This window comes from Scyliorhinus torazame, chromosome 4 (assembly GCF_047496885.1).
Source record: "Scyliorhinus torazame isolate Kashiwa2021f chromosome 4, sScyTor2.1, whole genome shotgun sequence".
Classification (NCBI taxonomy): domain Eukaryota; kingdom Metazoa; phylum Chordata; class Chondrichthyes; order Carcharhiniformes; family Scyliorhinidae; genus Scyliorhinus; species Scyliorhinus torazame.
In genome coordinates this window covers 114,647,795-114,659,893 of record NC_092710.1, presented here as the reverse complement: position 1 = coordinate 114,659,893, position 12,099 = coordinate 114,647,795, and the positions used below count along the sequence as shown (strand labels likewise).

General features: G+C 48.7%; 1 protein-coding gene across 1 annotated transcript in view; it reads left to right on the top strand.

The window, feature by feature from the left end:
• The first annotated feature begins 5,143 nt into the window (after nt 1–5,143).
• Nucleotides 5,144–12,099, top strand: part of nid1a (nidogen 1a) — a 171,624-nt gene continuing 164,668 nt past the window's right edge. Inside the window, exons 1-2 of the mRNA XM_072498519.1 lie at nt 5,144–5,421; nt 6,604–6,903. Of these exons, the coding sequence (XP_072354620.1) occupies nt 5,212–5,421; nt 6,604–6,903 (510 nt within the window). The 5' untranslated portion in view covers nt 5,144–5,211. The remainder of the gene's footprint in view (nt 5,422–6,603; nt 6,904–12,099) is intronic.

The following is a 12,099-nucleotide window of genomic DNA, read 5'->3' as shown; positions in this document are numbered from 1 at the left end:
CCATCCCCATTCACACCCCAACCCTTTCTTCACAACCTCCCTCCCACCACTGTGAACAGTGTGGCTAACGATGCCCTCTCTGTGTCTTCGCAGGAAAAGCTCTCCCACAATCGCCGGGAGAGGGCCCAGACTGGCAGAAGGGTGCTGGGCATACAAATCCTCACCACCTTCAATGAATGGGCCCTGGAGGTGACTAGTGTGACCGAGGACAGGGCGGTTACTAACACGGGGATTGGCGGAAGCCATAGAGGTGAGGATCCATCGGGTCCCACTCGAGGACCTGTCAAACATGAGTTGTTATTGCCTTACTGACTGACCCATCCCTCCCAGTGACCACATGTCCATTCTCCCGCGAGTCCTCCATGATGCTGGCCCATCCCGGGCGGCCCCCTCTCCTGACTCCGAGGGGAACACCTTGGAGGAGATTTCAGAGGATGCTCCGTAGTCGCAGCACAGCTGTCATCCCCACCCTCTGCCAGTGCAGAAACACACACCTCGGTGGGAACACTTCGGTCAGGCTTCTGGGATGCAATCTGGAGAGCACCACACAGCTGCTGATGTACATCAGGTGGAGGCAGGAACCCCCTGGCGAGACAGTGGTTGGAGGTCTGCTGGGTCTCAGGACCCAGCTGGAACCTAGCCTGATGCTGAGCCTCTGGTACAGGGTTACCTGGAGCTGATGGGTGCGATCAGGACATTCAGAGGGAGATGTTAGTGATACTCCAGCAGGTTCAAAGCCGACTGGAGGAGTCCCAGAGGCTATGAGTGCAGGAGATGTTTTTTAAAAAAAAATATTTTTTTAGAGTATCCAATTATTTTCTTTCCAATTAAGGGGGAATTTAGCATGGCCAATCCACCTACTCTGCACAGTTTTGGGGTTGTGGGGGAGTGCAAATCAAGTGGGCTGCTTGGTCCCGGATAGTGTCTAGCTTCTTGAGTGTTGTTGGAGCTGCACTCATCCAGGCAAGTAGGGAGAATTATATCACACTCCTGATTAAATCTTGCAATAACCTTTTATTGTCACAAGTAGGCTTACATTAACACGGGACAGGCTTTGGGAAGTGAGTTATTCACCACAGGTTCCTAGCCACTGACCTACTCTTGTAGCCACAGCATTTATATGGCGAGTCCAGTTCAGTTTCTGGTCAATGGTAACCCTCCGGGTGTTGATAGTGGGGGATAGTGATGGTAATGCCATTGCCTGTCAAGGGGCGATGGTTTGATTCTCTCTTATTGGAGATGATCATTGCCTGGCACTGTATGGCAGGAATGTTGCTTGCCACTTGTCAGCCCAATCCTGGATATTGTTCAGGTCTTATTGCATTTGCACATGGACTGCTTCAATGTCTGAGGAGTCACGAATGGTGATGAACATTGTGCAATCATCAGCAAACATCACCACACCTGACCTTATTTGGAAGGCAGGTCATTGATGAAACAGCTAAAGATGGTTGGGCCTAGGATACTATCCCAAGGAACTCCTGCAGTGATGTCCCGGGATTGAGATGACTGACCTCCAAAAACCACAATCTGGAATTAAAAGTCTAATGACGACCATTAAACCATTGTCGATTGTTGTAAAAACCCATCTGGTTCACTGATGTCCTTTAGGGAAGGAAATCTGTTGTCCTTACCCAGTCTGGCCTACACATAGCTCTAGACAGCAATGTGGTTGACTCTTAAATGCCCTCTGAAATGGCCCAGCGAGCCACTCAGATTACAGGCAATTAAGGATGGGCAGTAAATGCTGGACCAGCCAGTGAGACACATCTCTGAACAAATCAACAAAAGTCACCGGCCGCATCGGCCAAGCCTCATGCCAGCGCAAATTAGTACTGATCTCCACAAACGGAGACTAGAAGGGAAGGCCCCACAGGGGGAGGGCTCAGAGGCTGTTAGCACCCTGGGTGGTCGGGGACAGGGCAGAATTCCTCGGTGGGAGATTAGGGGGGCAAAGGCACGGGCATTGGCCCCCCTACCCATGAATATTTCTGGCTGGTCTGATACCCCGAAGACTGCCACTTTTGGGCTTGGGTCCATCTTCTCTCCCACAGCCTTAGACACTGCTTCAAAGAAGGCTGTCCAGTACACAGCAAGTCTGGGGCATGCCCAGAACATGTGGGTGTAGTTGCTGGTCCTGCCTGGCACCATTCACATTTGTCCTCCACCTCCGAGAAGAACCTGCTCATTCGGGTTCTGGTTAGGTGCGCTCTGTGCACCAACTTCAGTTGCATGAGGCTTAGCCTTGCGCTTGAGGGGGTGGAGTTTGCCCTGTTCAATTCTTCGCTCCAAAGTCCTCAGCCTATTTCTAGCCCTAGTTCTTGCTCCCATTTCTCCCATGTTTCATCCAACGGGGAGCATGCCCTTTCTAACAGTCGCCTATACAGGTCCTTGCAGTTCCCTCCCAGACAAATGCCATGATCAATTTGTCAACTGTGTCGAAGAAGGCCTTGGGGATGTAGATCGCTATCGATCTGAACAGGAAGAGAAAACTGGGCGGCACATTCATCTTGATCATCTGTACCCTCCTCACTAGGCAGAGCAGTGTGTTCCATCTCTGTAGGTCATTTTTACTTCCTCCACCAGACTGGTCAGGTTCCATTTGTGGATCTGCCCCACCCTTCATAACTCCCCTTGTCCCTCTTCGTACCATCCCCCCTTGCATGGACATGGCGAGCTCAGGCCTCACCACTTGGCAGTGCCAACCTGGCACCCAGGCACTGCCACTGGCACCCTGACAGAGCCAACCAGGCACCCCTGCAATGCCAGGTTATCACTTCCAGGGTGTCAGGTTGGCATTGCCCAAGTGCCTGGGCACTGCCAGAGCACTGTCCTGCCCTGTCCCCGACCACCCAGGGCGCTAAAAGCCTCTGAGCCCTCCCCCTGTGGGGCCTTCCCTTCTGGTCTCCGTTTGTGGAGATCAGTACTAATTTGCGCTGGCATGAGGCTTGGCCGATGCGGCCGGTGACTTTTGTTGATTTGTTCAGAGATGTGTCTCACTGGCTGTTATCTTTAGCTGTTTCATCAATGACCTGCCTTCCAAATAAGGTCAGATGTGGTGATGTTTGCTGATGATTGCACAATGTTCATCACCATTCGTGACTCCTCAGACACTGAAGCAGTCCATGTGCAAATGCAATAAGACCTGAACAATATCCAGGATTGGGCTGACAAGTGGCAAGCAACATTCCTGCCATACAGTGCCAGGCAATGATCATCTCCAATAAGAGAGAATCAAACCATCGCCCCTTGACAGGCAATGGCATTACCATCACTATCCCCCACTATCAACACCCGGAGGGTTACCATTGACCAGAAACTGAACTGGACTCGCCATATAAATGCTGTGGCTACAAGAGTAGGTCAGTGGCTAGGAACCTGTGGTGAATAACTCACCTCCCAAAGCCTGTCCAGTGTTAATGTAAGCCTACTTGTGACAATAAAAGGTTATTGCAAGATTTAATCAGGAGTGTGATATAATTCTCCCCATTTGCCTGGATGAGTGCAGCTCCAACAACACTCGAGAAGCTAGACACTATCCGGGACCAAGCAGCCCACTTGATTGGCACTCCATCCACAAACATTCACTTCCTCCACCACCGACGCACAGTCGTAGCTGTGTGTACTATCTACAAGATGCACTGCAGGACCTCACCAAGGCTCCTTAGGCAGCAGCTTCCAAACCCACGATCACTATCATCTAGAAGGACAAGGGCAGCAAATTCATGGGAATACCACCACTTGGAAGTTCCCCTCCAAATCACCCACCATCCTGACTTGGAAATATACTGCCGTTCCTTCACTGTCGCTCTGTCTCTATTAGCACAGTGGGTGTAGCTACACCACATAAACTGAAGTGGTTCGAGGCAGCTGACCACCACCTTCTCAAAAGCAATTAGGATGGGCTACAGATGCTGGCTTAGCCAGCGTAGCCCACATCCCCAAAAAATAAATCTATGGAGAGAGGAACAGAGTCAACATTTAGAGCCAAATATGACTTCAGCTTTGATAAAGAGTCATCCAGACTCAAAACGTTAGCTCCCTCTCTCTTCACAGATGCTGTCAGACTTGCTGAGATAGTCCAGCATTTTTTGTTTTTGTTTCAGATTCCCGCAGTAACTTACTTTTATTTTGACTTCTTCAGAGTTAGCTGTTCTGGGGTTGGGCTGGTACTGGGCTTGGACTGGGGTTGGGCTGGGACTTGGGCTGGACTGGTGCTAGGCTGGGACTGGGACTCACGGGGACTGGACTGGGCTGGTGCTCACTGGGGTTGGGCTGGGACTGGACTGGTGCTCACTGGGACTGGCGGGGGGGGGGGGGCGGTGCTGGGCTGGACTGGGCCCTACTGGAGTTGGACTGGGACTGGAATGGTGCTCACTGGGACTGGGGGGGGGGTGCTGGGCTGGACTGGGCTCTACTGGAGTTGGGCTGGGACTGGACTGGGCTCTACTGGAGTTGGGCTGGGACCGAACTGGGCTCTACTGGAGTTGGGCTGGGACTGGGCTCTACTGGAGTTGGGCTGGGACTGGACTGGGCTCTACTGGAGTTGGGCTGGGACTGGACTGGGTTCTACTGGAGTTGGGCTGGGACTGGACTGGGCTCTACTGGAGTTGGGCTGGGACTGGACTGGGCTCTACTGGAGTTGGGCTGGGACTGGGCTGGGTTCTACTGGAGTTGGGCTGGGACTGGACTGGGCTCTACTGGAGTTGGGCTGGGACTGGACTGGTGCTCACTGGGACTGGGGGTGTGCTGGACTGGGGCTGGACTTGAATTGGGCTGGGACTGGACTGCTGCTCACTGGAAATGGGGGTGTGCTGCGCTGGGGTTGGACTTGGGTTGTGCTCGGCTGGGGTTGGGCTGGGACTGGACTGGTGCTCACTGGGACTGGGGGTGTGCTGGACTGGGGTTGGACTGGGGCTGGACTTGAATTGGGCTGGGACTGGACTGCTGCTCACTGGAAATGGGGGGGTGCTGCGCTGGGGTTGGACTTGGGTTGGGCTCGGCTGGGACTGGACTGCTGCTCACTGGGACTGGGGGTGTGCTGCGATGGGGTTGGGCTGTCCCTCAGGCTGCGCTGGGCGGAGTGGATGGCGGTGATTGGGCGCTGTTTGGCCAGGGGTGTGGTGACGGACAGCGGATTTGTGAGTTGAAGGCGGCTCAGGAGCGGGATTTGTTTCATTTCGCGGGCGGAGCGGGGTTGAGTCTGTGGACATGTTGCGGACGGGGATGGTGTGGCGGCTGCTGCTGGCTCCCCTCTTGTTGCAGGCGGCGGCTGTGAGCGGCCTCGCGCTCCGCGACCTCCTGCCTCACGGGGAAGGGGCTGGAGACCAGCTGCTGGCAGCCGGGGACGATGTCACCTCGGAGTCGGTCAGGTTGGCCCAGGCTGTGCGTTTATTCGACAGGACTGTCAGAAACCTCTACGTGAGTAACCGGCAACTTGGCCAAAGAGAGAAACTTTTTTTTTTGTCACGAAGAAAGTTTCTTCAAAGTGTGGATTTGATGTTTAGGGATGGTGGTGGGGAATGTCTGGAATCTGTTTTGAGGGGAGGATGTGTTATTCCAGTGAGAAGCCCCTGATAAACATTTAATTAACTGCTCTGTCAATGGCTCCAGGGCGAGAGATAGAGTCGAGTGATTTGCTTCGACTATCTATTAATAAGCACATTTTAATTTTACTTCACTCTCAACCGTTAAGTTTTTGGACCCAATTTTTCAGACAACAATACTTAACGCCAAGTACAATCTGTGTTTGTTTAATTGCGTTGCTACAGTCAGATTAAATTATTGTCTAAGGGCACATATCCATATTCGTAAAGAACTGTACATCTTGAGTGGATAGGGAGTGTTCTGCATCTGAAATATTAGCTCATCCATGCCCCATTTTCGATGCCCAAGGAACTTGTTTATTTCCAACGCTCTCAGTCTTCCACCACTTCCCAGTGGAGTTAAATGGTTGTGTTTATAATCAAATTTTCTCTTGGACTTAGTTGCACTTTGTTCAGGTTTAAGTTTAAAAACCTCAATTGAGCGGTGTCCCCCGTCCTTTTTAATGTGTGACTATTATGGGTGAATTGAGAAAATAATTCTATAGGTTTTATCATTTGTCCAGCTGGTTGCAACCGTCAGTCCAACAGTTTTCGAAGATTGAGTGAGGAATGATCTGACTGAGATGTTTAGAATGTTATAAGGATTCGGTGGAGTGCGGAAGCTGGAACTCCTTCCCTCTGATGGGGGAAATCAAGAGTGGGGTGGGTGGGGGATCGGGGGACGTGAGATGTAACTTCCAGCCAGGCTGTTGAGGAATAAAATCAGGGTGTGCAAATCTGCAACACACTCTCTGCCAAAAAAAAACTCGAGGGAGTCAGCGAAAAATTGCAAGACCTCAGATTGATCTTTTTCGTTGTGAAAGAGCAACATGGAACATGGAGCTCAGATACAGATCAGCCATAACCGGTTTGAATGGCAGAGCAGGCTGGAGGGGCTGAATAATCTCTTGTTTCAAGTGTCTTAAAAACCTCACGTGTTTGATTCGTACTTGGATGATTGTTCAGTGAAGCAAAAAAATATATATAAATAATATGATTTATTGTTGTGTGACTCAAGGTGAACACAAATGGAATCATTGCCATTAGCAAGCCACCAAAAGAAATGGAATACGTGGACACATTTCCACCAAAGTTTGGTGCAGTTGTGCCATTTCTGGCTGATCTGGACACTTCTGATGAAGTGGGGAAGGTCTACTACAGGGAAGACTCCTCACCACACACCCTCCGCCGTGTTGCACTGATGGTAAATAAGGCCTTCAACGAGCTAAGGTTTAACCCAGACAATGTGTTCATTGCCACTTGGAAAAATGTGACTGCTCACGAGGAGCCCAGGCGAGGAGACCAACCACAGAAAAAGGTAATGATGGTATTGGTGCTATTCAGTGTGAAATACAGCAACAGGAAGAAGTTGTTTTCTGGGCATTCTGGGTTTCATGTTGAAGTCTTTTTTTTTAAAGTCCAAGAATTTATATGAAGCTTTGCTTATTTTACTGATTTTGGTAACTTTTTTTGCATCAAATGTGAATTCATGCAGCAAGCTTTGTGTGTTGGTTTTCAGTGATTGAACGATAACCTGACGAGCTGTGTAACATCACTTCATGTGGATCAAAAAGTTTCACATTTAATGCTGGCCTGTGCTGGGTTAGCTAATGACCCAAGATAACTAACGGGGCACTATTTGCAATAAATGCCCTAGGGTAGGGAGGGGAAGTTAAGACGCTGCTCCACATTCCTGATAAATGTTCAGTGGCTCCTACTGCAGAGTGTGGATGTGCTGATGTTTGGGTGAGGTCCCCAGTGGGCTTTAATGAATTCCCTTCTGTAGTTAAAGTAAGTCCCTGCTGTTCAGGACCTAGACTCTGGTAAAGTATAGATCATGGATGAAATACTGAAGGGTACTGAATGGGACTGTTGGGAAAGTTGACTCCTTCAGAAGGAGTGGGGAACAAATTAGCAGGGTAAAACCTTGAGACCCAGCTCCCACTACGGAGATGTGATGAATATGATCTGACGTTTTGCCCTTATACATGCAAATATTATCAATTTTCCTCCGTTATCTGTTGTCTTTTTATAGGCAGGAGAGGAAAATGTTGGTTCACCACTTACAAATACTCCTTAAATTGGACCTTTAAATCAGAGATTTCCAAGCTCTCTGGCTGCCCAGGCTGTAAACTGCCCCACCCCAGTAATCCATAGGTTTTGATCAAGAAGGACTGTGCTTGAAATGATCAATGACCCCTTCACTCATCACCTTTCTTCTGTTCCCTTTCTCTCCTCGTGGCAAAATTAAAATATTCACCTTCAGAAGCTTAACTGATGTAGAAGAAACAATAGTATGCATTTACATAGAACCTTTCATCATTTTGGGATATTCTAAAGCTCTTTACAGCCAATGAAGTTCTTTTGTAGGGTAGCCACTATTGTAATATCAGTAATGTGTTAACTGATTTGCATACAGAAATGCGACTGTGACCAGAAAATCTTTTTTAACTGGTGATGGTTTGGGAATCAATATTGATTATGACACCAGCCTAACTTTCTTGCACTTCTGAAATAGTGCCATGGGATCTTTTTGTCCACCTGAGAGAGCAGACCGGTTTAAAGTCTCCTCTGAAAGATATATTTCGTGAAACATTCTCTCCGTACTGATGTTAGCCTGTCAACATGTGCTGAAATCTCTCAATCGCTGACCTGAGAGATCCACGTTTTGCCTGGTGAAGATGGAATCAATTACTGATTACTATCCAATAAAAGTTTATGTATGTGTTGATGACATTTAATACATTACCCAATGAATTAGTGCCTTCAGGAAAGAAAGAAAAATAAATGGGTTTTAAATGGCCTTATTGGAATCTGAATGGGTGGCAGATTAAATTTTTGCTACTCACACTGGCGAAATTGTTTGCACATCAGACATGGGATATGCCAGTTTCATAACCAATCCTAGTTGAATTCTGAAGAGCATTCAGCAGGGCATAAGTATTGATTTTTATCCCTGCAAATATAAGGACCTTCTGGAGAATCTTTATATGATCCATAATATAGAAATATTGGTAGATGCGGTTGAACCATTTAAGGCGGGAGGGTTTGAGATGATGAATTGACTATTGCACAAAAAACATTAGCATCACATAGGCTGTGGCGTTCTTCGTCGGCGGGATCTTCGACAGCGCACCCACGCCCGGGGGGTTCCCAATGACGTGGGGTGGCCACAATGGGAAACCCCATTGGCCGGCTGGTGGAAACGGAGAATTCCGCTGCTGGCGGGTGCGTGCCGTGCTGGAAAATGGTGCTGGTGGGACGGAGAATCCCGCCCAGCGTGTTAGCATTTGCCTTTTCTGCCGTGGTAGTACCAATGTGGTTAGTGACAGAAAAGTTCAGCTGCATACGCAAGATGGACATTGCAGAAACAGGCCATTCAGAACAAACCTCTTTGCCCGTGTTTATGCTCCACATGAGTCTCCTCCCACACGTTTCATCTCATCCAGTCAGTCTAACCTTGTGGTCCCTTCTCTTTCATGTGCTTATTTAGCTTCCCCTTCAATGTATTTATGCAATTTGCCCCAAACAATTCTTGTGATAGTGAGCTCTGCAGTCTATGCACTCTTTGAGTCAGCAGGTTTCTCATGAATTTGTTTTTGTGTTTTTTCTGTTGATGACTATCTTGCGTTTATGACCCTGAGATTTGGAATCTTCCACAAGTGGACCAATTCTTCTCTGTGCCTACCCTAAGGAATATTTTCATAATTTTCAAGACCTTGATTAGGTTACCTCTCAGTCTTTTCTTTCCTGATAGGCATAATAGTTTTGATATCATCCTTGTGAAACACTTAGAATTTCTTTTTTTAATTCACTTATATCGCTGGTTAGGCCAACATTTATTGCCCATCCCTAGTTGCCCTTCAGAAGGTGGTGGTGAGCTGCCTCTTGAACCTCTGCAGACCCTGAGGTATAAGTATGTAGGTGCTTTAATATCTCTTAATTCTTTTAAAGTTATCAGTTGTTGGGGGCGGCACGGTGTGCAGTAGTTAACGGCTGGCTCACGGCGCTGAGGACCCAGGTTCGATCCCGGCCCCGGGTCACTTTCCTTGTGGAGTTTGCACATTCTCCCCGTGTCTGTGTGTTCAGATCACACCATGGCCTAGACCCTCCCTGTCTCTATCATTTCCTTTAGTTCTTCAAGCCTTTGAGATCTCGGCTCTCCTCCAATTCTAGCCTCTTGTGAATTCCCAATTTCCATCACTCCACCATTGATGACCATGTCTTCAGTTGCCTCAACCTTAAACTCTGAAACCTCCCAACCTCTCCTGCTTTAAGAACCTCCTTAAAACCTACCTTTCTGACCAATCTTTTAGTCACCTGTTCTCGTATCTCTTGGTGCGATTAGGTGTCAGTTTTTTGTTTGGGGTGATGTAATGACCTCCAATTGGCATTATTGGTTGGCCAATTGGAGTATGAGCTCCCTCAATGATAGCTCACTGAGGGGGCCCATATAAGCACCTGTGTAGGCTTTGTGAGGCAGTCTTAAGTTGACTGGAATGCTAGCAGCGCTGTTTGGAGCTGCTCTAGTGACTGTACCCCTGCCTCCTGTGGATCATTACAGTGGTGACGAGGTAAACAAAGAACCTTGCGGAGACCAGCTGCCGCACTCGGAGGGTAAGCCTTGCTATTTCAAAAATGCCGTTTTGTGGGAAGTTAGATGCATTCGACCCGACTATTGAGGACTGGTCCCAGTATGTGGAGAGAATGTGTTACTTCTTCCAGGCCAATGAGATAATGAATGACGAAAGGAAACGTGCGGACCCTCAGCCATTGCCATTATACGTAGTCTAACTTATCCCGATACGCCGGACACGATACCTTTCCAGGAATTAACGAAATTGGTGGAAGAGCACTGTGACCAAAAACCACCCCTCATTTTGCGTAGGTACAGATTCTACACAACGAAGCGGGTAGACAGAGTCAGTCACAAATTTCTTGACCCGCCTGAGAAGGCTGGTGGAAAAATGTGAGTTTGGCCCAACGCTAAATGAAATGCTTCGGGATCGGTTAGTGTGTGGCATAAACGACCTCCCAATACAGAAGCTCCTGTTGGTGGAAATGCAGCTAGACTGCAGGTGGGTGTTGCAGCCCGCACTGTCCCTCGAAAAGGCAGCAAGTGGGGCGCAGGAAATACAGGGCACGCCAATGGAGGTAGATACCTGTGAGAGGGACTACCACAACGGGTCCAGCTACCAGATAGCCGCCCTCAGAAAAAGCCTGAGGAATAGAGGGCCAAAGGAAAACCCCAGAACTGCCCCCAAGTCTGCTAGGAGTAACTGGAGACAGAGGGAACTACCGGCTGAGGCTCCCCCAACAGAGAAGGACCGTTTCTGGCACCAGACAGAGTGGGGTAACAGCGACATAAACCCTAGAAGGAGGTGGCAAAAGAGGAATAGCAGGTGGGGATGCAGGGAAGTACACGACCTGGACGCCCCATCCTTCTCCGAAGGGGAACAGTTATATAATATTGCGACGAAGAAAGCAGAACCTATTAAGATTACCCCATTTACCCCTATTAAGATTGTCAGCCAACAATAATGGAAATAGACACGGGTGTGGCCGTATCAGTAATGGGAGTGGCAGCATTTTAAAAAAAATCAAAGATGGACTCCAGCCACTAACCCTAACAAAAACATCGACGAAACTTAAAACCTACACTGGGGAACCCCTGGAAGTTCGAGGCACGACTCGGGTACCCGTGGAATATGACGACACAATTGCTCGGATTACCGTTGACGATAGTAGAGATTTCCGGACCGAACTTAATAGGACGGAACTGGCTGAAAGACCTAAAAGTAGATTGGATGAAAATTTTCCAGAGTGGAAGCGGGCAGTTGAGGAGAGTACTCCAAAAATACCCGGAGGTCTTCCAAGAAGGTTTGGGGGAAATTATAGGTGCCAAAGCAACTTTGCACGTGGACCCAGAAGCCCTTGCAAAATTTCGGAAGCCCAGGCCGGTACCTTTTGCATTAAGGAAGAAAGTAGATGTCGAAATAGAAAGGTTACGGCGCGACGGCATTATCAGACCAGTACAGTTCTCGGAATGGGCAGCGCTGGTGGTACCAATTTTGAAGCCAGACGGCTCGATACGTCTCTGTGGAGATTTCAAACAGGCGGTAAACAAATATGCACTGCTGGACAAATACCCGATCCCGAAAGTAGACGACCTATATGCCAAATTGGCAGGTGGGCTTTTGTTCACGAAACTGGACATGAGCCACTCCTACCTGCAGTTAAAACTGGACAAGGACTCCCAGAAGTTCGCTACGATCAACACCCTGAAGGGACTTTTTCGTTATACTCAGCTACCTTTCGAGTGTCATCAGCCTGTGCTGATTTCCAGCGGACGATGGAAAATATTCTGCAGGGCCTACCGCAGGTGGCGATTTTATTTGGACTGTGTCTTAATCACGGGTAGGACCAACAGGGAACACTTAAGGAACCTGGAGGAAGTAAGGCGTTTCGCAAAGGCAGGCGTACGGCTGAAAAGAGAAAAATGTGTTTTTCTGGC